This window comes from Etheostoma cragini, chromosome 13 (assembly GCF_013103735.1).
Source record: "Etheostoma cragini isolate CJK2018 chromosome 13, CSU_Ecrag_1.0, whole genome shotgun sequence".
NCBI lineage: Eukaryota > Metazoa > Chordata > Actinopteri > Perciformes > Percidae > Etheostoma > Etheostoma cragini.
Window position 1 is genome coordinate 9,942,386 of NC_048419.1, and position 25,242 is coordinate 9,967,627.

Genomic DNA, 25,242 nt, shown 5'->3' on the forward strand with positions numbered 1-25,242 from the left:
GGGGGGGGCTATTTTAATTCCATTGGCCAAGGGAACATTATCAGAATGCATAGTATCCTGGATCCATGTAATAACTGGCCTTTAAAAATAGAAATGTGCCTGCCTCTATGGGAATTTAACATAGGGGTGTGTATACTAATGCCCTCTGTATTTTAAAGAAGAACATTTATTTATATACAATACATAATTCATTCACGAGGAAAATTGGTGTCTTCAAAGGTTAGATTTCCCTACATCTTTTTTAATTAAGGCATTAAGATTAATTTCCAAAAGATTTTTTTTATTCCTCTTTTTTAATCTTCTCTAGTATGGATGTGTAAACTTATGCGAGCCACTGTATATTGTGTATTATTTTTGTACAGTCTCTTGTGACTTAAACGATATTTAATAAAAGCAAAAGGGATCATGTCAGAGACTAAAGCATCTTTGATCTCAGATGTGACTCCACACTGACTCTTTAAAACTGATGCAACATTTTCTTTGGTGTGTAGAAGCATTTAGGGAAGCAACTCTAGAACTGTTTTTCAGGTAGATTAACATTATTTATCTATTGTAGGTTAGTGACTTATGCTGCCCCTTTTGGAAAAAGATAATAAACAAGTCCGCAGAAATACTTTATCTGACCTAATGAATTTTAGACTGCATCCCAGCTTCGCCCCAAAGCCGAGGTTTTAGAATGATCGCAAGTAACAGTAGAATTAACACAGTAGCTTGTTGCTGTGGTAACTAGGGATTCAGAAGCAGTGTAATGCCTATAATTATCATAAATCAGTAAATATAAAAGCTTTGGGTAATTACACTAAGCAAGCAAAAAGCCATGGCATATTACTCGTAGTCCAGAAACCAATTTACACACAGTGTACATTTAAAGTGAAGCATCTGGACACAAGCAGATGGACGTGGTACCTGAAAGAACTGCTGGGGCTGCTGAGAAGCCTGAGGCTGAGAGTGGTAGGCTGACTGGGACTGGTTTGTGATGAAACTGTTGTGTGGGATCACAATGGGAGACGTGAAGGACGGCACCAGGACGGCGTTGCAGTTGACCTGTTGCATGGAGAATGAAGGGGCAATGATCTGCTGCTCCAAGGTGTATCTGTTTGGAGGGCACAACGAAGAACTTAGGCACTGTATGAAATGGCACCACGCAAACAGACAGGGGTATGTGTATGTGTGTGTGTGTGTGTGTGTGTGTGTGTGTGTGCGCAGTGTAATTGAACAGTTCTCACATGGTTTGGGAGATGCCCATGTTGCACTGGGAAGGCTGCGTGGTGACACTGCTTGTGGGAACCAGCGTCTGCATCGGCTGGTTGAGGAGCATGCTGCAGAGATAAAATCTGTTACTGGAAGAACTCAAATTGTACCAAGGCCTCCAGGAAGTGGGCCGAGCGTCACAACCCCCGCAAAAAAAACGTTTAACTGTCAGAATTTGATCCATTCCATCCAGGTTTTTTTTTTATACATCCAGGATTTGTACTGTGTACTATTCTTAAAACTGACTGCATATTAGTACCCTTCCATACTGTCGGCCATACTGCCAATGTCGCCTGTTGGTCCGTGTGGCTGAGTTTCACACTTTCATGATGTGAAAAATATTTGTCTCTCACCGTAGTTGTCCCTCTTGGTTGAACTCGCTGTCTGTCTGTCTTTGGTTTGCATCCTGCAGAGACCTCGTGTTGGTCTGGGAGAACATCATGGGGTTGCTGTAGAAGGGCATCGACACGCTCGTGTTTGTCTGCATGGGCACGCTCACCGACTGTGCCTGTCTCTGCTGGACCTAACATGGAACGAAGGAAACACACACACACACACACACACGCAGCATGTAAAAACTATGGAGCCCTGCCACCTGTTGTTGTGATCTTTATAGCTATAAATATATCAATAAATGACTGATATTAACATCAGAATCCATAACATTCTGACACTTTCCGATTTTGATTTCCCACTTGTGAGGCTCTGTACCTGCGTCGAGGGTGAGCTGTTCTCGGTCAGGAGTGAGTGAGGGGATGAACTGTGGGCCCCACAGGACGGTGGTTTAGGGTGGCCTGAGAGCTGCCTCATCACCCCTGACTGGCTTTGGGGGGCGGGCCTGCCCGAGCCCTGCTGCTGCTGCTGCTGCTGGGCCTGGCCAAAGTCATTGTGGACAGGCTGCTGTAACAACATCTTGCACACACATAAATAGGAAATATTTAACTATCCTTCATTTACTTGATTTTTTTTTTTTTTCTTATAAATTCCATTGAAGATACCTCCAAAAAAATATGGCTCAAATGCTATTCTGCATATCCTCCTTTATTCTATTTGGTGTTTATACTGTTAAATCACAGCAGTATGTATGTAAATCATTAGATGTATTCATATGTACGTGAGGTAACAATGGCAAAAAGGAACGGCGAGTCAGTTCCGGTTTACTTTAACTGTTAATCTGTTGCACGATAATGTGTGTCCTGGGGTCATGAAGGTCAGAAAGTACTTGTGGCTGAACTGGTTTGTGCTGGCCTCTTGGTGGGGCCCTTCCACCATTACTGTGGATTACTGTGGACAGTCAACATTATTATGATGTTGACTGTCCTTAACAGCTGATACGTAAACGCCTAATAATTTTAATAATGTATACTTTATTAATCCCGCAAGGGGAAATTACAATTTTACAGTCTGTTGTTTTTTACACACAGGTCTGAACTACACACACATGCTCAGTACCTATACATGCACTAAATGGAGAGATGTCGGAGTGAGAGATCCAGATTTATGTCTGGATTGAAGTCTGTGGCTATCTATTTTATTTATTTTTTTAGCCAAATTTATTGTTGCGTGCCATGGGTAGTTTGTTGTTGTTGTTGTTGCTTCTTTAATCTTTGTAGGAGTGTTACCTGGAGATTAGCGAGTTGAAGCTTCTCCTTGATGTCGTGCAGCTCCTGCTGCTGCGTCTTAATGTCTGCTTGCAGAATGCGTGTTCTCTCCTCCAGCTGTTCCTTCAGCTGGCTCATTACACAGAGCTGCGGCCGCTGCAGCGGATACATGGCCGACGATGACGGCGGCGGCGGCGGCGGCGGCTGCTGCTGCTGCAAACACATGATCCAAAAGAGCAGTTTGGATGAGACATGAGAAAAGCCTGGCAGTGGGGTTTTTTTCTTGTTTTTTTCAGTAAACGTAGCATATGAGGAGTTAATCAAACAGCATGAGTCACATAATTGTGATTGCTCCCACTTTTTCCGTGAAATTGCTTAGTTTGTTTGCATTTGTTTGTTCGTGTGTTTTGATTGTTTTTATAACAATCTAATAACTGGGCCTGGAAGCACTGGAGGCACACACAACGCAACATGTACAGCAGATATATAAGATATTGAACACAAACAGAGAAGAGCATTGCGACAGGCAGGAGGAGAAGTCTAACCACTAACCGTTGCAGAGTGCTTGCTGCAGGTAGGAGAAAGGGGGAGGCTTGGTTGGGGAACGAGGTCAAAGGAATTTTGTCTTTGTGCCGAATTCTACAGGGAAAATGACAAAGTTTTACAACTAAGCACAACCTGTGGCATGATATTGTGTCAACTTCGTGCACTTGTTTCCCACTGACCATGTTACACATAACGTTGGAAACTGACCTTTGACCTTCTAGGCTGCAGTCTGGCAGATGTCTTCTCTTTCCCAATGGAAGCAGACTGCCATGATGGTGTGCAGGCCTCTGTGTAGGAGTTAGCTGCTGCAAGAGAGACAGGTCACTTCTAAACACACACTTCAATATTGTATAGTGAGGTCATTAACACAGGTTTTCTATCAAATGACAGCTCATAACCATAACAAAGTTGAGATACATTTCAAATCTTGATGTTACAATTTCCTTAACATGTTTTAATCTGTCAATCATTCCGCCATCAGTGCTGTGCTGGTCGGTCATTCAATCACACATTTTGTTTGTATTCAATTATCTCAAAGATAACGTAATACAAAAAAACAGTGCCGTACTGTCCTTGTGCTCTTTGTCGTGATGATACACATACATTATTTATATTATTTGGACGAAAAAACAAATAATCAAACGTGATTTTAATTAAACTTCAATCAACATAGCGTTTTTTTAAAAGGGGGATTGTAAATTCTTCCAACATCAGCTTTTATTATGCATGTCCTTTCTGGTTTTATAACAAAACTGCTGATTCACTAGCCATTGATTGCCACCTCATTCCGCCTCTGGCTTATACCAATAAACAGTGATGTTTTTCAGGGAATGCTTTTTATTTAATTCTTTTAATCGTAGCCGACGTAGAAGAAAAGAAAAACCATCTACTGGCTATCTTTCTGACGGATACAGTTTTATGAATGTGTCATTGGAAATAGCGCAAGTGTATAATATGTGTGGGAAGACAACAGCAGCAGCTGTAATGAGTCTGCCACTGCCAGTGCATATTGTTTAGAAACACGCAGATGGAAGTGAAGTGTTTTAACAGTTCAGCCGGTGGGTGGAAGAGCAGCTAAAGTCAGAGAGAGCGGAGGCTCAAACCAGCGGGCCACACTAACGTAAGCCTCGGAAACATTTCATCACAGATGCATTGTCACCCGCATTTATTAATGCGCCCATATTATGCTCATTTTCAGGTTCATAATTAAATTTTAAGGTTGTACCAGAATAGGTTTCCATGGTTTCATTTTTTTTTTTTTTACATATTTTTGTTGTGCTGCACATTGCTGCAGATCCTGTTACCACCCTGTGTGTTTAGGTCTCTGTTTTAGCTACAGAGTGAGACATCTTACTATCTTTGTTGGGAGCTAGATAACTCTTTCTTCAACTTTGGTCAGTACAAGGCAGGATTAGGTGGGAGTATTCTTCGAGACGAGGGACGCTTGTGGACAGAACAGGGACAGGAAGTAGTTCTTTTGTAGATTATGGTAAACTAGTGGGTGTTGTAGCAGTATTTTAGCCATTGAGAATGAGCTAGCATGCTAGCACTAGCATGTGCTACGGTTAGCCCCCTCGTCTCAGCTAGTGACGTGGAGATTCAGATTTTGAGCAGCTTACCTGGAGACTGAAGGCAGAGGACATTCAGAAACCGTATCTCACTCAAAACAGCATGGAGAGTTTTCTTTTCAAGATTATGTGTGTGTGGAAGAACCAGAGACACTAAATAACATAACGTAACATAAAATAAGTTGTTTTTTTTCATAATATGGGCACTTTAAGGTAGGTGTTTTATTGACTTCTGGTCTGCGTAGTTATAGCAGTTTTCACCTCCACTCACACAGTCTTAACAGATCAGCTGTAGGATTGGTCAAGTTTGAATCTATTCAAATGATTTTATTTAAAAAATATATATATATATAAAAAAAAGGAACATCTCTATTATTTTTACCCAATGAACGCCTTAATGTTGTCATTGATGCTGCAGTCAACAACAGCTGGACTTGGAGGAGGAGATTATTTAAAGCCTTGGAAAGGTTTATCCTTGATTATTTCTCATCAGTTCCATTTTGTTTTAAGCTACATTTAAATAACTGTTCCTCCAGCCATATAGGAGCAGGATATTCCGTACATATTGAATTGCTGTTGAGTGAGTTAGCCCTTTAAGAAGCAGAGGATGACTCACATGCAGAGTCTGACATCGCTGTGTGGGAGGACTTGCGCGAGCTGTGGGAGGATACCGAACGTGCATCGCTGTCTCTGTCCCGCGGAGGGTCCAGTGTGGAGCAGATGTCCAAGTACAGCTCCTGAGCCTGGAGCACAGAGTGATGTTCAACACCAAGGATCAGATCTAGGCTGAAATAAAGACTGACCTTGTAATCGCCGCATACGGTATGTAAAAGGGCACTTACCTTCACTGAGGAGGGCGCTATCTCAGGTGGAGACAGTTCTTCAAAGCTAAACGCTCTCCTCCTTTCAGCTCGCACTTCAGCGTAACTGAAAAACAACACAGAAACAGTGTGTTTGCCACGCATATATCTACTAACTAACTAACCTTGATCTCACCACATTGTTTTTTTAAATTTTATTTTACAGCACATCCCAAAGGAGTACCCCAAGGTGCAACAATCAGGCTTACCTGACAACAGTGTGAGTGCAGACAATGAACTCCGGTTTGGAGTTCCACTGGTGGTACGTGATGTAGTAGTGAGTCTGCAACCAAATCCACTGCTGACCTTTGGTCAGGAAGCGATAGTAGCAGGATTTACCCTTTCCAAACTGCATTACTGTGGAGAGGGGAAAAAAGAATGTAAACCTGTTTTTCCTGGATCTGATGGTGGGCAGGATGGCTGATAAGAGAGAAGCAACAGAGTCACTTACGCTGCTTATGACACTGAGCTATACGCTCCAAGTCGTCCACATGATAGTAATCATAGCCAGAGGTTCCAAGGACCTCAAAAGGTAAATATCCGATGATTGGTGAAGCCCTGGAACCAAAAAAGAAGAATGTATGAAAGAAATATTCTTGATAAAAGAAATTTAAAATTTTTTTTTTAAAAAAGATACACTGCTGATTGATACGAGATGGAAGCATTCAAATCTTTTACCTGTGATCTAAAAACAGGAACTTCCATTCAAGGCTGTGTCTGGATGTGAATTCATCACAAGGATCTTCCACATTACACAAATCCTAAGCAAAAATAATAGAGTGAGAAAGTCACTATTGGGATTTCACAGCAACGTAGGGAATTACAATTGTTTTATTTTTGCCTAGGTAATCCACAGAATTCAGCTACTAATGTTAAGTTTTCCCTCATGTTTTGTTTTGTTTTCAAAATCGCCAACTTTGTTTATTCATCACAGCCAAACTGATACCTCAGAAATGTACAGTATGTATTGCTACTTTAATGTCAAGCATTTGCCAAAAGTGCCTGACAATTTAGTTGACACGTACCGTAATCATATTTGTTTGCATCACGGTAAAACAGTCTGCATGTTCTGAACCTAGCTGGGTCATTAAACATTCAAGTATATTATAAACTGAAAGAAGTATGTGGGAGAAGTTGTGAGACATATGCGTAGGCTTCCAAAAAACAGGTTAAAACCAGTATTTGCAGTGGATTTCTCTTAGACTTGTCTGCGAATCTGAGGGGGAAAATATTCCATGTGTCATATGGTCCAGACTTCAGCGTTACAGTTCATTCCATCTGGCAAATCAGACGGGGGAGAGAGAGGGGGGAGAGTTGAAGCCTGTTCAATAAATCTGGTTCTTCTGGCACTTTTGCTCTCTGAGCTCCAGCACGTTCAAAAGGCAGAAAAAAGGCATGAGAAAAAAGACCATTTTTTTGGACCCCTAGCTTCATCTCACTTTCCTTTTATTTATTTGGGTACGGTAGGGGTTAGTATAAAACTGTTGCTGTGATCTGAGTTGATCTCGACATTACAAGATCTTAGAGAGGTTACAGGACTTTACTTCAACAACTTGCCAAGTGTCCAGATTTGACCTCAGAGAGCACCTTTGGGATCAGACGCTTGACGTAATCAGTTGGAAAGTACACAGTGTGCAAAAAGACAACTCCAGAGAGTCCTTGACACGATGGGAGTTAGCTTGGATCAAAATGGGAGATCCCTCAAACCGTTTTATTCTTTTTGAGAGTAATGACACCACACACAAGCAAGACAAGATGAGAAGGAAAGGCACAAGATTTAAGATCCTGGCTGGTCTTACCTTTAGAAACTGTGGAGTGACTAATCGTACAGTAGCAATGAGGCAGACCTGCTCCTCCAGCAATGACTGCGAGGCAGCGAGGCTTCTTGGTAACGTCAGATCCAGCCCGTTACAAGATGTAGGCACTATGTGACAGAAGACGGGTGGGGGGGGGGGGGAAACACAGTTGGTTGTGACATCCATCTTAATTTTACTTTTGTCAAATTCAGTTTGTGTGTATTAACGCAAAGTAAAGAGGATTTATAGATCTTAACTGCATTTAAGTTACACACATTTTACTGAATCTTACTAGAAGTTTTTAAAGCTATAGTGCGTAATTTCTATCTCCTCTATGAGGAATTCTAATTATTGACAACAACACTGTTGGCTCGTCCACATGATACAAGCCTTCCGTGATCGCACCTTCGCCCCCCATCCCTCCTCCACGCAGTTGCTATTAGCCACAGAGGACACGGAGGATTAAACAAAAAATGATTGACTTTTCAGAAGAGGTAATAATCCTTGTCAAATGACACAATCTTCAGAACATAGCCATACTGAGAAATACAGAGAGTTTTTTTAAGCCTATAGCCTTGATTAGCTTTATAGCAACAAATTTGGCAATGGTTTGAATGTAACGAACGTTCATTACTGTCAAAAAGTTATGCACTAAAGCTTTAAAACAAGGAGAAATTAAAAAGCCTTACCACTGTTATGAAACTTGAAATCTCCAACAAACTTGACATACTCGTATACAGGCGGCTCCTTTGGGTCAATTTTACCTCTGGCTAGATGACAGCAAAATTCAATATGTGTGTCACCTGAAAAACAGTATTTTTAAGGTTAACAACCTATTCATAAAACAGCATCTTTATAACAAATTGTCTGTTAATGAGGTGCTTCTTGATAATTTCTGTGTTTTTTTGTATGACACGAATGGCACAGTAGTTAAAGATCTGGATTGTGGAAAGAAAGAACTAACATTTAATTTCTACGCTACAGAAAAGATAAGAAGGTAAAATGTATTCATTATAGTTCAACAGATCTGACAATAGATGATGTTCGCTATTAAAAGAGGGTTTACATCAACTAAAGGGCTATGGCATAATGCTTATGTAAAATGTAATAGTCATTAATGCATTTCGTACATCTATTGGGAGAGTTAACAAAGCAGATTTATGGTTTGACAGCATACATAGCAAATGCACTTTAAGCTTCAGCCGCTCTCTAATGGAGAAAGTTACTAATGGAACACTTTGACCTCAACAAGGATTTGAATTTTCTCCGAATGTACAATGGAAGGGTGCATAATCTGCTCCAGGCAGGTGATTATTCCACAGAAGCTCAAACATCTAAAAGCTTTTAAGTGGACAGGCCACTTGAAGATGTCTTTAATGTAAATTCAGTCAATGGTTAAAAAAATCACATCTTGTTCACATTCACATGATTCAGTATATGTTTTTACAGCAAATGAGCAATGATTTTGCCTGAAAGCCAGGCAATCCTTCTCATGCAAGAAAGACAACAGATGGATGTCTTACCCTTTGAAATGTGCCAAAGAGATAATTGAGTGTACAACAGCAGCGGGAACAAGGCACACAGCCATTTCTCAACAGTGTGTGGTCCATCCCAACCACTCACCTCTCCCTCTCTATTGTCCCTCAGCTGTACTGCTTGACTGATTATTATAAAGTACCATTACTAAACCATATCATAAAATTATATAAGTCTGGTGTACACTGTTTACATAGACCTGTTGACTCTGCTGCTATTATTCCCACCAGCACCACTGCCGCATTAGTATGGCATTTGTCTTCAGTTACTTGTGTATATTTTTTATATACAATAAAAAGGGGAGTTCATACATATCTGACTGCTTGAATTTGTTGAAGAACCCTGTGTAGTAATATATAGTAATATTAGGGGGGTGACGCATCATGATATTGAATCGAGTCGAATCGTTGACAGGATAATCGTTATTAAATCGAATTGTGAAACCAGTTAAGATTCACATTTGTTTATTCTATTGTAGTTTAGTTCATTTACCTCTGATTATTTATTTCTGCTACTTTCTATACTTAACTGTATTTATTCATCTTGTTTCTATTGTACTGCTGCAACAACTGTAATTCCTTTTTTTTTGCTATTGCTATGTAGGCTTGCTAGTTAGGGTTCTAAGTACAGAGGGAGACACGACTCACCCCCTCCCTTTCTGAGTAAAGCCCAATAGTAACACAGGATTAAGGTCAGTGTCTTGAGACCCAGATTTAAAGTCTTAACTATGATACTAAGCTAGCACCTATTATTAGCAAAAAAGGCTAATCATAGATCCACTAATCAGCAATCCAATAAACTTTAGACCCCAATTCAACAACTTGCTCTATATTTAAAGAGTTTTAAAAAGAACTCGACAACATAGTGTTGGAAAGCAACAGGAGCTCAGACTCGTGCAGAGACGCTCTCCGGTAGGATACTCACTGTCAAGGAAGTCAACAGCAATGGGGTCAGTCATCAGCATGTGGGATGATAGCAGCTTATACACCTCCCCGTGTTCTCGCTCCGGGAGAAAATTTAAGATATTTTGGTCCACCATATCTGACTGGTGCAAAAGGATAGATGTGCGATGGTCAGTCATTTGCAACAATGTAGCGTTACAAGTGACATAATCATGACACACTGGAGGGTATCTCGATTTATGACCTAGTATTTTTTTGTTTTCATTAATAAACAGGAATTACTATGTATTCAAACTATCACTTGAAAATGAGTTTCGGGAACAAAAATGAAATAAGTATTAAAGCAATCATAAATGTCTAAATATCCTAGACCAGATCAGGTAAATAGCAGATATCAATTTCTCATTGCAAGTCAAATATTGCCCAATTAATCTCTGTAAACCTGTAATTGGTCTGTTTCTAATCAAGCAGCAGCCATTTATATTTTATAAAAAGACAACAACAAAACAATGCAGTGTTAGCGAGAGAAAAATAACTCTTTTTTTTTCCAGCTTCTTCACTTACCGGTAAATGGCCAATGAGTGAAGACACACTGTCAGATACGTATATGATGTTGCCATCTGTGGTTAATGCAACCAAGAAACCATCTAGGGCCTGTAAGAAAAGGGAGAAATTGGGCACTTTAGACAATGAGGTTATGAGGTGTGAAGGCATAGATGACAAAATTGCACCCGTATATTTTCACATGTCATAATCTGTGGTAGTTACATGCATTACGTTTGTTGTGCCCTATTTGCCTCTAAGTGCTTCCTCTACTCCTCCTACACTTCTTACATTTCTATCACTGCTTTTAGATAAACACTATGGTGTCAACTTTAACAGCGGTGAAAATATAATTCAGCTGGAAATTCAATTCTCATCATGCCGAGCTCTCCGTAGGCATTTTAAAGAGAGTGTTTCCTTCGTTTTTCTTCTTTTTTTATTAGCAATATTAATCAATGTCGGAGCTTAATCGACTTGGGCCATTCCACAAACACATCCTCCTGAGCTTTACCTCCAGCATAAGCTGAGTAAACTCTTCATTACTGAGGAACGAAGGCTTCCAGTCCTGCCTCACATCACAAGTTTCGTTCTGTGCAGTGATGTCTGAAAAAGACAAGGATTACGTGTAATAAACTAATGAGAAGAAGTGTAGTAAGAAATATTAAGTTATATATATATATATATATGTATATGTATATATAAAGTCTGAATCAGAAACAATAGGAAGAATACATGCTTGTATATAGACTACGTTTGATTTCCATACCTTTCTGTTTCTGCAGGAAGTCGATAGTTCTCTGCAGTATGGTGGACTTGTCCATCTTGCGCGGATGGCCTTGACTCTGCAGCATGGTGCACAGCTCCTTGATGAGCACATTGAATTGGTCTCTTCTTTTCTTTTCCGATTTGTTACGAGAGGCCCTACATCAGTCAACACAGGACAACAATCGTAGTGTGAAAGTGGTCGCTCGTAGGGAACCCACAGAGAATCATTAACCAACTCTGCAGTTTGACGGAGCAGTTTAGCTTCTTTAAGCTCACTGCTTCGGACACACGACCCACACATTCACTGATGACATTCCTTGGTTCCGTTTCCAGTGAACATGCTGATTAAGCCAGTGTGCGCTACCTGCTGCACATCAAGCAGCAGACACACAATGTAAGCGAGCTTTAGCTGTTAAATGTGTGTAGGTAAGCAACTCTTTGCTATCACTTTAGCCTTAGCAACTTAAAGCTGTGTGTCAGTCAGCTTGCTTTGGACATCCTCTGTGCCCGAAAGAGATTAATGCAGCATAATATAAGAAAGGATTAAGTTTGTGATTTGAGATGGCTCTTTAAATATTGAGGCTTTCAGTGGATTCAAGGAAAGACTTAGACATTTGAAATAGCTTCCGCAAGAGTCAGCAATCATACAAAAGATGGCATTTTTGATTTTATGCATGAAAAAAAAACTATAGTAGTATATCAGAACACCAATGTCAAATATAAGTACAGAGCAAGGACGTTTTAATGAATTTAGTTACAACTATACTAAATCAATATGTACCTTCTCTCTCTGCTCTCAAGTGTTGGGAATGGAAAACAAAACATGCATCCTTTGAGGTAGTTCATCATTTTAAAAGAACCTTGAAGCTTCAGTGTCTCATTATTGTTCCATGAAAATTAAATTTAATCCGAGCATAACTTTAGATTCAAAGCTAGACATAATCAGGAAAAAGTTAGGATTACTTTTTTGTCACCTCTTGCTCCTGCTTCCTTTCAACAAATGTGAAAACTGAGAAATAAGTAGTAAATTTGATTAACATGTTTTTCAGCTCTCATCCTATAAAAGTAGTTATTTTTTAACTGCTAATGTTTAACATATTTTTAGCGTTACATTTTTACTCAAAGGAAAACTTACAGCTATAATACATATAACGTACTACATGTTCAGATACAAGTCCAAACTGAAAGACATATGCGAAAAGACTGAGTACCTTTTTGCCCTGTCTTTCTCATCTTCGTCCATTAAATCGTCCACGCAGCTGTTGGTGCTGGAAAACAGAGGGGTACAAGGTTAGTGTAGTTTCTGTGATGATTTAACAGAGTCATCAGACGTTACCCTGGCATATTTACATTTTGTCATGATACGTTGTTGACCCTTTTACAACAGGCCTTTTTTCACAGAAGACGTTTTGACTGGTCATAGTAGGAAAACTACATGTTACTAATAATATTAACGATGACTCTGTTCTGTTCAAGTGTCCCGGTAAGCCATGACTGTGTAACAGGAAGCCAGCCTGCACAATACCAGTAAATGTCTTCTGCGAGTCAGAACAATTCAGGCGGTAAACATTCACTGTGGCTACATCTATGTTCAATTTACTGTTAACCCCATGATTCTGTTCGAGTAACCCGGTAACGCAGCTTAAGTGCCTTGCCCCCCCCCCTGCATTTAACAGGTCACCGTGGCATGTAAACGTCCTCCTCTATTTTTGGTTCATGCTGTCAGGCTAACGCAGTTTGACAAAATCAAGAAATATGGCGGAATCACATTTTATGTATGATGCCTTCTGCTTTGTCAGGGAGCGGAGACAGAGCTAAGCCAGCAGCCAGTGGTATCGTAGCAGATATTTACTATCTGAGGCCAGAACGCCAAGTGTGGACTTTAATATACTGTAACAAGTTCAACAAGGGCATTAGACGTAATTATAGAGTCATAAAGCATGAGAGGTATACATAAACATCCTCATTCAAGTAAGACTTTAACCTGGTTGTGGCCAAGAGCAAGTTACTATGTGGATATTACTACAGCCACAGATAAGCAGTTTGAAGGAGTGCCATCAGACTTCTGCTTCCTGAACATGACACTTTGTTCTGTTGGGTGAGCGACAGGTTCAGAGTGTTTTGTTGTCTAAGGCTTTAGAGTGGGGTTGGGTTTGGTAATTTTCTAATTAATCTATTAAGAAATCTCTCTCGTTTTCTCTTTTACTGTGCCAGTTGTCTGCATTAACGGCATGCCATGTGTTGCAAGTAACAAGAAGAATGCAATAGAATAGCATTAGCCTGGCCTGCTAATGATCGGTAATGGATTTTAAAAAAAAGAAAGCCAAAATATAGCTTCTTGGTCAGGTTTTAGTTTCAGGCCTGCATAGAACTCTGTACATATAGCATTTACAGATTGCAATGTTTCAAGCTTTTATTTATTAATTGCAATAATTCAATACTTACATGGTAGTAGTGGCTAGAGATACCATGTGCTAAATTACTGTCCAGCAGTTGCAGACCCCTCACTCTGATATCTCTCCATTTGTGCATGTGTGTGTATTTCAGGCCTGTGTAGTGTGTTTTAAGATCCTGGGGATCAATTAAGTAGAAAATATAAATATACTGATATGTTTGTTTCTTTCCTAATTAAAGGGTTCTTTGGGCGGGTGTTTTTCCTTATCTGAACCTAAAAGGGTGAAAGGACCCCCTGAAGGGTCTAAGTATAGAGAATGCTGTCCAGATTGTTAAACCTCCTGAGGCAAATTTATGATTCATGATTTTGGGCTGTATGAATACAATTGAATAGAACAAATATGCATCCTTAATCAGGTATGATCCTTTGTTTCATTTTTACACACACACAGTGATGTGTGCTATTGGTGTGGCCAGAGCGTGAAACAGGCAAGCAATGATAGGTTCAATTTCACAGACTAGGTACTGTGAGAAATGGAGAACTATTTGCGAAATATAGAATGTGTATATAATGTACTGTATATGCAGCAAAAATACAATGATCACAAAGTGAGTTGACTAGTTTTGATACTCACTCCCATTCCCTGCAGGTGGATGGACAGGTGCCCCCAAAGTCGGAAAGGTTGTCCATACTCACTCCTTTTCCCAACCAGACCTTTCCTCAAGTCCCATCCGTGCTGACCTTGTCTGAACACTCTTTTGGAAAGAAAACTACCGTGGACCAGTTATCCACGACCTCCTCGAGTCCACCAAAGATACACCAAATCCTGTGGAAACAGACAAAACTGATTACAGCATCCTGTAAGTGGCCATTTTGTTGAGTAAAGAAAATTGTGTAACGTTAGAAAGTATTTTCTTTGGAACTTTCTTTAAGGAAAATACAGAAAGATCCTCCATTCATCCGTGAAAAAATATCTGTCCTTTTTTACTAGGAGGACTTAATGTGTTTTGCTGAAAACCATTCATAATGCAATGTAAAGTGCATGAGCAATCTTCAGGTACTACATGGGTACAGTAAATCATCACTAAAAAGTGTTTCTGCACAGTAGGAGCTCCCCTGACCTAGAAAAATGTCTGAGGCAGAAACCTTTTTTGATAACCCAGCATTAAAAAGAGAGAGAGAGAGAGTGTAAAAGCCACCTCCTTCACATCCTCTGTATAACAAAGACCGGACACCTCTATCATAAACCAAACTAAGAACTCACACACTGTAGAGCCTAGGTCGGCTGCAATGAAACGGCATTAGCATCTCAAAATATTTGACATTATATTATAATCAATCAATTATAGCCAGGTTATTATTACAGTGGATGGGTGATGGGAATTCAGTGATGTACACAAGGAGCCTCAGGGGAAACTGCTATTAATACATTTTCCGTAATTTCTAATCAAAATGAGACACATTGTCAGAGGAGGAATACTTTGTTAAGATTGATGTAGTGCAATCATTACTAATTAACTACTCAAAACAAAACCGAAAAAAATGAATCATGCACTTCAGAGTGCTGAGTCCTATGCCCTTTTCTAATGGAAAAAAAAGAGTACTAAAATATAGGTATTATCTGAGGTTTCAATATTCTTCTCTACTCCCATTGCATATATGAACATCCAACTGTATGCAGGGAATGGTTGTCTATGTGGCAGCACTGTGAACCCCTTCCTACCCACAACCCTCTAAAGGAGGAGCACATATAGCTAATGGATGAAAGGATGTGCAGAAAAGCAGGAATCAAACAGCCAGCTGATTTTAGAACCTCATTGGTTGGTTTACAACAGGCAAAGGGATTTAAATCAGCACAGGGATTTCTTTCCCTTTGTGACTGCTGATAAAAAAAAAACAAGGAAATCTCACATTTTACAATTTGGGACTTTGTTCATGCACATACAGTACGTTACTTGTTCTCACTTTTGATTCAACAGATAGTAGCATCACTGTTTCAGAGTTGCTCCCCTTTTGTCACATCACAAACCCTCTACTTCCCACGCTAAATGTAAGTGCTTCACTATAAAATCCTCCCAGGGTCCTGTTGAGCAGGCCCATTTAATATTTTGCAAAATTTTCTTTTTGGTTGCTTAATTACTTCATTACTGTAACTTGAGTGTGAATGTTAATCCAGATGGTCTCTGTTACACACCAGAATTAAATGGGTCAGATACAGCTTTGAATCTAAAGAAATCAAAAGTAGACATTCCTGAGATTTTTAGCGTGCAAGCAGCAAGCATTCATTTCTTCAATAGATGCTCTTCACATACAGCTAATAGCAAAATGGGATTTACTTTTAACTGACAGGATGTCGTTTTAAGCAGGAAGTGGCGTGGATGGGCACACAGTTTTCCGCCCCGTCTCCTAGTTCAAGTCAGCAATCTTGAATCGTGACTGCTGTCTTTACCTTAACATCTTAAAGTGTTTTATATTGTCCATACTTTAACTGTTATTTAGTTGGCATGCCAATGCTGTCCCCGCACCTTCAGTCTTAGCTACTTAGACTTGCACAATTGCAACAACCAATTGAATTGAAACACAACATTCCATTAGAGTCTTAATTAATTTAAACAAAGCAACATCTACTCCTTTCCTCCCATGTCCACACAAACACACACAAATGCACACAACCCCATTAGAAAAGAAAGCAGCAGGGAGAAACTTTGCACTCATGGATGCTAGACTGCAGAGAGTGAAGTTCTAAATGGTTACAGGCAATTCAAGCTATTATTTAATCGGGCCATTAAGATTTTAATGTTTGCCAAATTGATCATGACATTCTTTTTAAGATCACCAAGAAAAAAAACATTTGCTATTGCTGGGGGAAACACTAATGCCTAAACGGAGACATACCTTCTGCATTAAGGTCATTGCAGTCTTCATCTATTACCAAATGACGGTTGAGACAGATTATTAGAGTTACAGCTCAACCTCAAATGTTGATACAGTAACAAAATGTTAAACTTTTGCCTGAGGTGCAGGTTTACTAAAACAAGAATGGCCAAATATTATATATAAGCAATATAAAACAAATTATTGAATGCTGATAATTCAATTTAAACTACTGTGAAAATGTCTATTTGGAAAACAGACCCCAAAAAATGCCACTTTGGGTGCTTCAAGAATCACCGTATGCAGCTTTAATGTTTACGTCTTCACTCTGCAACGCGGTGTAAAACAAAACCTGACCTAGCCTGCATTCTCATAATGCGTTGCGGTTACACCACACCTTGCAAAGTTACAAACATCTTAAACACAACTGTTACACTCCGGGGGTATTTAAAGACTTTAACCAGCAACCTGAACTCATGACAGACGTCTGTACACTGAAATTCAAGTCCATGAATAAACTCTGTACATAAACAGGTTATAAAAGGGATGGAAACTATTACTCTGACAACTAATACTTATTATAGCATCGATCATTGTACCAAAGAGGAAACACAATGTAAGAGTAACAGTGTTTTTCTTGAAAGTGTAGGTTTCATTGGTTTCATTTTAAAAGTTTAATGCAGGAAAAAACCCTGCTGCCACAATTGGACCTCACACCTCACCCTAAAGCTTGTTGTGGTATACAATGTCGTCCCTTTGTGTATTTAATTAACTGTACACTATGTTTCCTGAGGCAAACAGCACTAGCACTCTGCAGATTTTAAATGTAACTTCCGGTATTTTTAATGTTGCCACCTCCAGACACTAACAGCTTCAGCTCGCTGCTGAAGATTAAATAAAAACTAAAACTAAAAATAACATCTTTTCACTTTTGTTTTGAGTTTCATGCACATACTGGTGCTGGTCTTTAAACATCATGTCACCTTATCCGTCACATCCTCATGTACAGATTAACACCACCTGTGCGTGGCTCTTAATTAATTTTAGAAAATGTCCCCTCGAGCACACGGTTGTTTTTGAATGCAATCTGTAACATTAATCGGTAACAATAATGACTTGTAGTACTGAAAGATCAGGACAGCAGACTTTTCCGTAGAGCTGTCAAAGATAAAATTCCTGTTAGTTTGAGGGATTGGGGTGTGGCAAGCTAGCCTGTCAGCTGCAGCATGTATGGATTGCAGCTGCAACAATTTTCTGCCACATGTGATTCAATATAGATTTTCCCATAGGGGTGGCATGCACATACTTTCATTTGGTGCACAGCCTCTCCATACTGAGCACTATATTCAGATCTGACCCACGGTATCACACAGACAGCTTAGCCCATTGCACTGAAACCCAGTCTTATGACCCAATTATGCTAACATAGAGGATGTTTACAAGGTAATTCATACAACATTGCAGTTTATCTTTAATCTAATGTAAGACCCCCAAAAACTACTTTTTCCATTTGCATCTACTGGAAAAGCACTGTGTAATGCCAATAATTTATTTTACCACTCACAAGTCCTGTAAGACCCACTTAATATCACTGGTATAGTTGATGATAGGTATAGGCAATGTGGCAAATCCAGGAGCAGGACTGGATTTCTTAATCAATGAGATGAATCGACTTGAATTGTTTGGTGTTTATTTTTATAGTTAAGATGGATCTGCTGCAAACAGAAACCTTATCACTATAAATCAGAATATATATCAATATCAATACAGAATCCCTAACAATGTCATTCATTGGCAGCTATTTCCAATTTCCTGATCATGTAAAACCTGAAATGCCACAGGTCCTTTTGACTATTAAGTGATAGCAAAAATTATCAAGATAGATAGATAGATAGATAGATAGATAGATAGATAGATAGATAGATAGATAGATAGATAGATAGATAGATAGATAGATAGATAGATAGCCACACGACCAATACCAGTGGAATTACTTTGACATATTCTCTGGGGCACAAATACATAAATGGACATATCAGACAACGAGGGTAATGCATGCCAGTGATACGTGAAGATGGGGGCTCGAGGGAGGAGATTAGAGTCTTGATGGCTAAAGTAAAAAAAAGAAGTTTGTAAAGTGTTTAGACCCTTTCAGGACCCTTTTAGAGGGATTATCATGTTAATGTTTAACCTGCTCACACACACACAAGAAAATGTATCAGGTAATAGACAGCTCGTGAGAAAAAGGCTATCTGTCAGCTTTCTGAGAACCGACAACATTGCTAAAAAAATATTGTGGTTTTCCAGCTGGAGAGCCCACAGAGTTGTGCTGCTCTTATGATGATAGATTACTTTAAAATGTTGCTAATCCACCTGCAGCAGACTCTGGGGTAGTGACTGCTACTGTCTACTTGCGTAAGAGTTAACAGTGCCTGACCACCTGAACCAGCATCTGGTTTTGAGTGGTCAGGTAAACGTTAACTGGGCCTGGACACGCTAGTTTCAGTCAAACTTAAAATGTGTTTGGTTTGACATGTGTTACTATCTCACGTTGCATATAATCCGAAATCCTACTCATAACAAATGACCCCTAAGTAATTTGCTTCATTTCCCAATAATATGATTAAATATTAAAATACAGGTACAAACTTGATAACCTCACCAATGTTATACATCTATGTGATCACAAATGTATCGGCCGGTCATTTGCTTATAAGCATATTCACTTATATAAAAATCTTCATGCAGCGCAGATAAATAAAAATTCAACGACAAAAAGGTTTAAAAATCTATTTAAGTTCAAATAACATGTAAGGACATATTGTTCAGTTTCTGTTGGAATACCTGCTGTTATGTTATAAGGAATCAGGAAATACTTCTATTGGTTACACAGCTATGACATAACAAGCTACACATCTGAACGCCAATGAGTCCACTCAATGACCCCCATACTTCCACTATGTAGTAAATAATTAGCCTAATTTGGCCAAACTTCATCCCAGGGTCACACGGAAGAAATCTCTTTCTACAAAAAAACAAAATAAACATTTTAACTGCAAATGAGAAGCTCAAAATGGCCTGTTAATAGGAAAACTGGGTTAGTCCGAGAAATGTGAACTCCAGTAGACTTAAAGCTGCCATGTTGGGTAACATCAGCCTGACCTAATCCTGCTGAGAAATTATTTAAGGATTTCTTTTCCTGTGACATTTAACATTTTGCTATTTGACGTCTTTGAGCATAAAATGACGAAAATCCCTTTAGTGTTGACCATGGATGTCATCAGCAGTAGTTCAATAACAGGGGGAAAGATAGGTTATATCAACCTTGTAACCAGAGCACTTGATGGCTGTGATCTGTAAACATGAAATCAGCCTGCGCTGGGTATAACGTTAACTATACACGAATGGAATATCTGATCAAATATATCTTCGGCCTTCGCAGTCTGGGTCTAAAGAACATCTTGACCAGCTGAGAGGGGCTAATCACGCAGCAGACCACTTCTCCTTTCATTTTGAAAGGTCACTCGTGAACTTTGATGTTAGAAATGGTACTTGACTGGCGGCAATATGAAAACATTTTGCACTCGTGACGCAAAACTGTAGGCTTTAATTAAATCTCACGTACCTTGAAAACGGGTATCCAGCCTATATACAAATCCACAAATAACTTTAATCCATGTCGTCATTTTATTTAACTAAAGCAAAGCGAGCTTGAGCACAACTACAGTTTTTGACTGACCTGGAGGCAGCACGGAAAGCGTTAAATTGCATAACAGCGCCTAAGTTAATAACGTGCTGCTATTAATCGCCGGCGGGCGAGTCTGTTGCTTTGGCAGTCCCAATATATCAACACACGAGCAAATTTCCCATGTGTGGTGTTTGCTAGTTGCGGGCTGTGCTCGTCTATTTTCCAGGCACTGTACTCCACATCCTCCGCTGGCACTGGCTTGTAAACAGGACCAGAGAAAGTAGGTCAGCTGGTAGCTCAATACTCGGCTAACGACGGCGGCATAAGCAACGCAGCCGAGAGAAACCTAGGGAGCAGGCGGAGGGGGCTGTTTGTAATCTTTGACACGTGCTAAATGTAAAACAGTATCCCCACTAAATGTCATTTGGAACACTCTGAGGGAGAATGATCCATATGTGTAGCCTATGTGTGTGCAACTTTGGGTGTGTGAGTGGTACGGTCTGAAGTGTAGCCTAATACCACTCAACCATGGAAGCATGAGTAGCTTTTACATAGGCTACCTGTAATCTATTAGGCTTGGCCCACATCTACCCAGCACAAACAGCCCGGTGTGAAGGAAACTCGTAAAAGTAAGGATCACACTGACACGATGAGAAATGTCCATGAATTGGCCTGTCAGATACTGTCAGTCTACAGCAGTGGTTCCCAAACTTTAATAGAAATATTAATAATAGAAATAGAAATTTGGTGTCTCTCCGGGACCCATAATTACAAAAATACGCCATGAATCATTGTAACATCTACATTTTTAAACTGTGGACAAAAGACGGAACAAACCATAAATTTAAATGTTTATGAAGTATATTTATTCCACTATAAAAGTAAACAAAAACAGAAAAGGTCTCTATTCTCCATTCTGTGTCTCATCCCTTTTTCAACTCATTTTCTTATCCCCTAGAGAGAACCCCCCCCCCCCCAGCATTTGAGCTGAACAAACCAGTGGTGCAAAAAAGATTGCTCATTCACATAAGATTGATATGCATTTTACTCTGCCAATTGGCGACCCAATAAAACGGGTCTGCGACCCATCTTGGGTCCCGACCCTAAGTTTGGGAAACATTGGTCTACAGAATGAAGGCCAATCACATGTAGAGGGGCAATGGTGTATCCTCTGCATGCAAGACAGTGAAGATTGGCCTGTCTGGTTGTAAGACAGCCTGTTCACTTTCCAGGACACTATTTTGTTATCACAATACATTATATGTCATTTAGCAGACGCTTTTATCCAAAGCAACCCAACAATTGCTGGGTTAAGAGTCTTGCTCAGGGACACATTGGGAATCGAACCCAGGTCTCCCACACCTAAGGCACGTGTCATATCCACTGCGTCTTGCCCCCCCCCCCCATATAGTAACATATAATAAGAAGTTGCTTTAGACTCTAAACAACCCTATCAGTATTTCAATGTCATAATTAATCAATAAGGTAGTCATTCCGCGGTTAAATGTTTAGTTTGCACAGAGTCTACAGAGTTGGTTGTAGACAAATCCTCACAAAAGTTGTCTTTGAGTAACTAAAGCCGGCCATCATTTGGCTGTGATAACTGATTTTCAATAGGTAAATGGAAGACGTTAATTACAAGGCTATTTTGTTATTTTTACGTTTTATGACAGACCAGAATGTGATCCGGTGTTTTTACTGATAAAAGAACAAAATCTGAACAGATGCGATTGCAATCTAGGACAGTGTAAGTCTTTTGCCAGTCTGAATCATCAAAGTTTTGGTGTGCATGAGTGTAAGGGTTGACATGTAACAAGGGTCCAGAGTCTGATTCAAACATCACTGTTCATGCTCTAACTCTCAAGACATTGATCCGCCAGGACCCCACCTGCTAAACTGTTTGTACATCTTGATAATCCCACTAAAAAGATTTTCCCCTCTGGCTTGTATTGACTTAGTTATGTCTGACAAACTTCTGATAAGAAAAGGTGTACTTTTGTCAGGATCTTAATGCTGTATGTTAGACACTTTGAACTTCAACTTTGATGCCGCCATCTGTGAAATAATCTCACATCTTCCATAACTTTTGAATCTGGATGTTTAGGTTGCATAGAGAGTTTCCCTAATAGTAGATGATCTTTAGATAAGATAACAAGATAATCCTTTATTGGTCATGTATTAGACATTCGCTGTTTAAAAGGAGATGCAAGAGTGCAATAGCAAGAAGCATCAGTATAAATTGATAAAGTGTGATAAAGGCCAATCGTACAGATAAAGGAGCTTCAGTGTTGGTCCAGGGAGTCTGAGCTGGCTACCAGGCTACCAGGCAACACTGAGCCCCCCCCCCCCCCCCCCCCCCCCCCCCCCCCCCCCCCCCCCCCCCCCCCCCCCCCCCCCCCCCCCCCCCCCCCCCCCCCACTACATTGGCCACATTCACTTCCAAACGCAGGCCCTTTCTGTGTGGAGCTCCCACTGTGTGATCACACTGGTTGTCCCAGTTTCTTTCATGTGTGAAAGACATGAAAGTCAGGTGGACGTTGTCTGGAAAGGAGTTGTCAAAAAATCAAACATCAAGTATATGGTAGTGGTGACTTCACCCGTGAAAAGCCACTACATAAAATACGCTGTCAGCCAGTGTAAGCCAATACCTGGAATCAAAATATTCCATTCAATCATCGACAGTGGTGTTACTCCCCGTGCATGTGCCGGTGCCTGCGACAAGTGTCAAAAGGGTTACTATTTACACTTTTTCTACTCTCAGAGGCAACCCAGCCAAACATCACTTAGTCATGTCCTTGGTTGTGGTATCATTTGGTGCCCTCAGAGTTAAATGCTGATTATGAGTAATAAAGATTTTTCTTTACATACAGGTACATTGAAACTAACAAGCAAATTGGTTTGTTACATAACATAAACCAGTGTTTGCAGATTTATTTGTTTTATTAATAATTAATTACATTTAATGCACCCTTATGTTTTCTTAACACCTCAGTTATTATAAGAAAATTCTACTACACTGCCGTACATTCCCTTGCGTAATTATTATCAACAACAAACCCATATCTCAACAGCAAAATAACCAGAGCAATCCAGAAGTTTTACACGTGCAGAAGAGCGGAAACAAGAAGAACAAAATCAGTAAAACGTTGCTCTCATTAATGTCTCCTTTACTCTATTCTGACATAAAATGCTGATGTTAAAGTGGGTATAGTTTCATCTAATAAATAAAAACTTAAATATTTTGAAACTCAGAAGCATGTAAACTCGTATAAAAATATTACCATCATAACATACATAACATCAAATGTGAGGATGCATTAAGTTAGAAGCCAGATAGAGAGATCTGACTTGGTTTATTTTGCTGTCAGATCTTGAAAACCAAAAGCTGACATGAAAGTATGGAAATTTGTTGTTTTTTTTTCTTGAAAAGTTGCTCCATTGGTTGATGAGAGGTTAACAGTCTAAAAAGTGTGACCTTCAACATCCAGAAATCATGGAACAGGATGTCAATAAACTGGACACAGCACACTTGTATTTACCAACCTGTCTAGTCTTTGATTGCTTTATAGCAAACTTTACTAAAAGGGACAATAAAGGCAAAAACATGCTTCAGTTTAGGATTCCTTCCCAACAGTAGCAGTAATGCATAGTGTATACATGACACTTGCCCAGCCATAAAGAAGATTCATTTTAAAATAAATAAAATAATAAAATTGTAATAGTTAGTGAAATGTGCCAAAATGACTTTTCGTCTAGTGCCATCATCAGGTTAAAAAATGTAAGTGGTCAAATAGTTTCATATACATGATATATAAATTAAATGACATTCCCATCAGCCTCAGCTGTACTTTGTGTTTGGTGATATTTAGCAATTATTAGCAAACTAAGCTAAGATAGAAAGCATCGTGAACACTGTTAAGCACAAGCATGTTAGCATGCTGATATTTAGCTCAAAGCAAAGTGCAGCCTCATATGCATGGCTATAGGCTCTTTGTCTAGTTACATAAATAGCTCACCTAATGAATATGTAGTACCTCTAAAGTGATGTCTAATACTAATTTTAAAAGGTGTAATAGGATGTTAATGCAGGAACAGCTGCTACTTGTTATGTAACATGACAAAGTCAACTAATCAAGGCTGTTTACATTAAATGATGTTCAAAAAACATCTAAAAATCGGTGTCATCTACTCGGTCGTATGGTAGCTTACACACTGTATGCACAAAACTATACGATAAGGTAAGTCAACAACGCCGGAGTGATGATATACATCATTCAAACTAAATTGTTGCCATGCCAGCAACCAACAAGTGTAAGACATCTAACATTCATAAAGATCTCCCACTTCTTACTGCATTATTCACCATCCGCCTACATAGAGATTAGTTCTGCTCTTTTATTTAGGTCATGCTATTGGATGATGAGATGACATTTAGTGCTCATAAGCAGGCCTTACTACATTATACATGTTCAGCGTTGGGTTCTTTACATCCTCCACCTTTGTCCAGCCTGCTTGCCTTTAAATCAGTGATTTAAATAATTACTTAGACACTAAACCACATTACTTTGAGCTGCATCTGTAATACTGGTACTCAGCTGAAGCACTGACTTGTCATTAATTAGACTGTGGCACTGCTGTTCGCTCTTTGTTCCCATGGTAACAGTGTGTTGTGTCTACTATTCCCCAACCAAGGCAGCTATGTCCATCAAGTCGCTGGTTTCCGTCTTCTTCAGGTCCAGGAGATTTTTAATGCCCACTTCAGAAGCCCATTTGTAAATCTAATTAATAAAAATAAAGTGGCAGGCAACCTTTCTCACTGTAAGCTTTTGTTTTTTCATTATATCACACTGTGCACTGCAGCGATACATTTCAGGCCTTTATTTGTATTGGACAGCTTAGACTTGAGAGGGGGGGGGG

At 39.6% G+C, this 25,242-nt stretch overlaps 1 protein-coding gene across 6 annotated transcripts in view; it reads right to left on the minus strand.

Moving 5' to 3' along the window:
* npas2 (neuronal PAS domain protein 2) overlaps nucleotides 1–25,242 on the minus strand; it is a 35,651-nt gene that overhangs the window by 1,517 nt on the left and 8,892 nt on the right. The window contains exons 1-21 of one of the 6 annotated variants that reach the window (XM_034890643.1): nucleotides 20,263–20,667; nucleotides 14,398–14,589; nucleotides 12,580–12,636; nucleotides 11,370–11,524; nucleotides 11,115–11,206; nucleotides 10,625–10,714; nucleotides 10,083–10,203; nucleotides 8,312–8,425; nucleotides 7,626–7,750; nucleotides 6,505–6,587; nucleotides 6,278–6,384; nucleotides 6,036–6,183; nucleotides 5,809–5,893; nucleotides 5,583–5,709; nucleotides 3,606–3,700; nucleotides 3,405–3,491; nucleotides 2,874–3,065; nucleotides 1,963–2,163; nucleotides 1,605–1,774; nucleotides 1,227–1,319; nucleotides 907–1,093 (exon numbers count right to left, since the gene is read on the minus strand). In XM_034890643.1, coding sequence (XP_034746534.1) covers nucleotides 907–1,093; nucleotides 1,227–1,319; nucleotides 1,605–1,774; nucleotides 1,963–2,163; nucleotides 2,874–3,065; nucleotides 3,405–3,491; nucleotides 3,606–3,700; nucleotides 5,583–5,709; nucleotides 5,809–5,893; nucleotides 6,036–6,183; nucleotides 6,278–6,384; nucleotides 6,505–6,587; nucleotides 7,626–7,750; nucleotides 8,312–8,425; nucleotides 10,083–10,203; nucleotides 10,625–10,714; nucleotides 11,115–11,206; nucleotides 11,370–11,524; nucleotides 12,580–12,636; nucleotides 14,398–14,453 — 2,385 coding nt within the window. In that variant the 5' untranslated portion in view covers nucleotides 14,454–14,589; nucleotides 20,263–20,667. Of the gene's footprint in view, nucleotides 1–906; nucleotides 1,094–1,226; nucleotides 1,320–1,604; nucleotides 1,775–1,962; nucleotides 2,164–2,873; nucleotides 3,066–3,404; nucleotides 3,492–3,605; nucleotides 3,704–5,582; nucleotides 5,710–5,808; nucleotides 5,894–6,035; nucleotides 6,184–6,277; nucleotides 6,385–6,504; nucleotides 6,588–7,625; nucleotides 7,751–8,311; nucleotides 8,426–10,082; nucleotides 10,204–10,624; nucleotides 10,715–11,114; nucleotides 11,207–11,369; nucleotides 11,525–12,579; nucleotides 12,637–14,397; nucleotides 14,590–20,262; nucleotides 20,668–25,242 lie in introns of those variants that run through there. The other 5 variants (XM_034890644.1, XM_034890641.1, XM_034890642.1 and 2 more) reach the window with 5 other exon arrangements.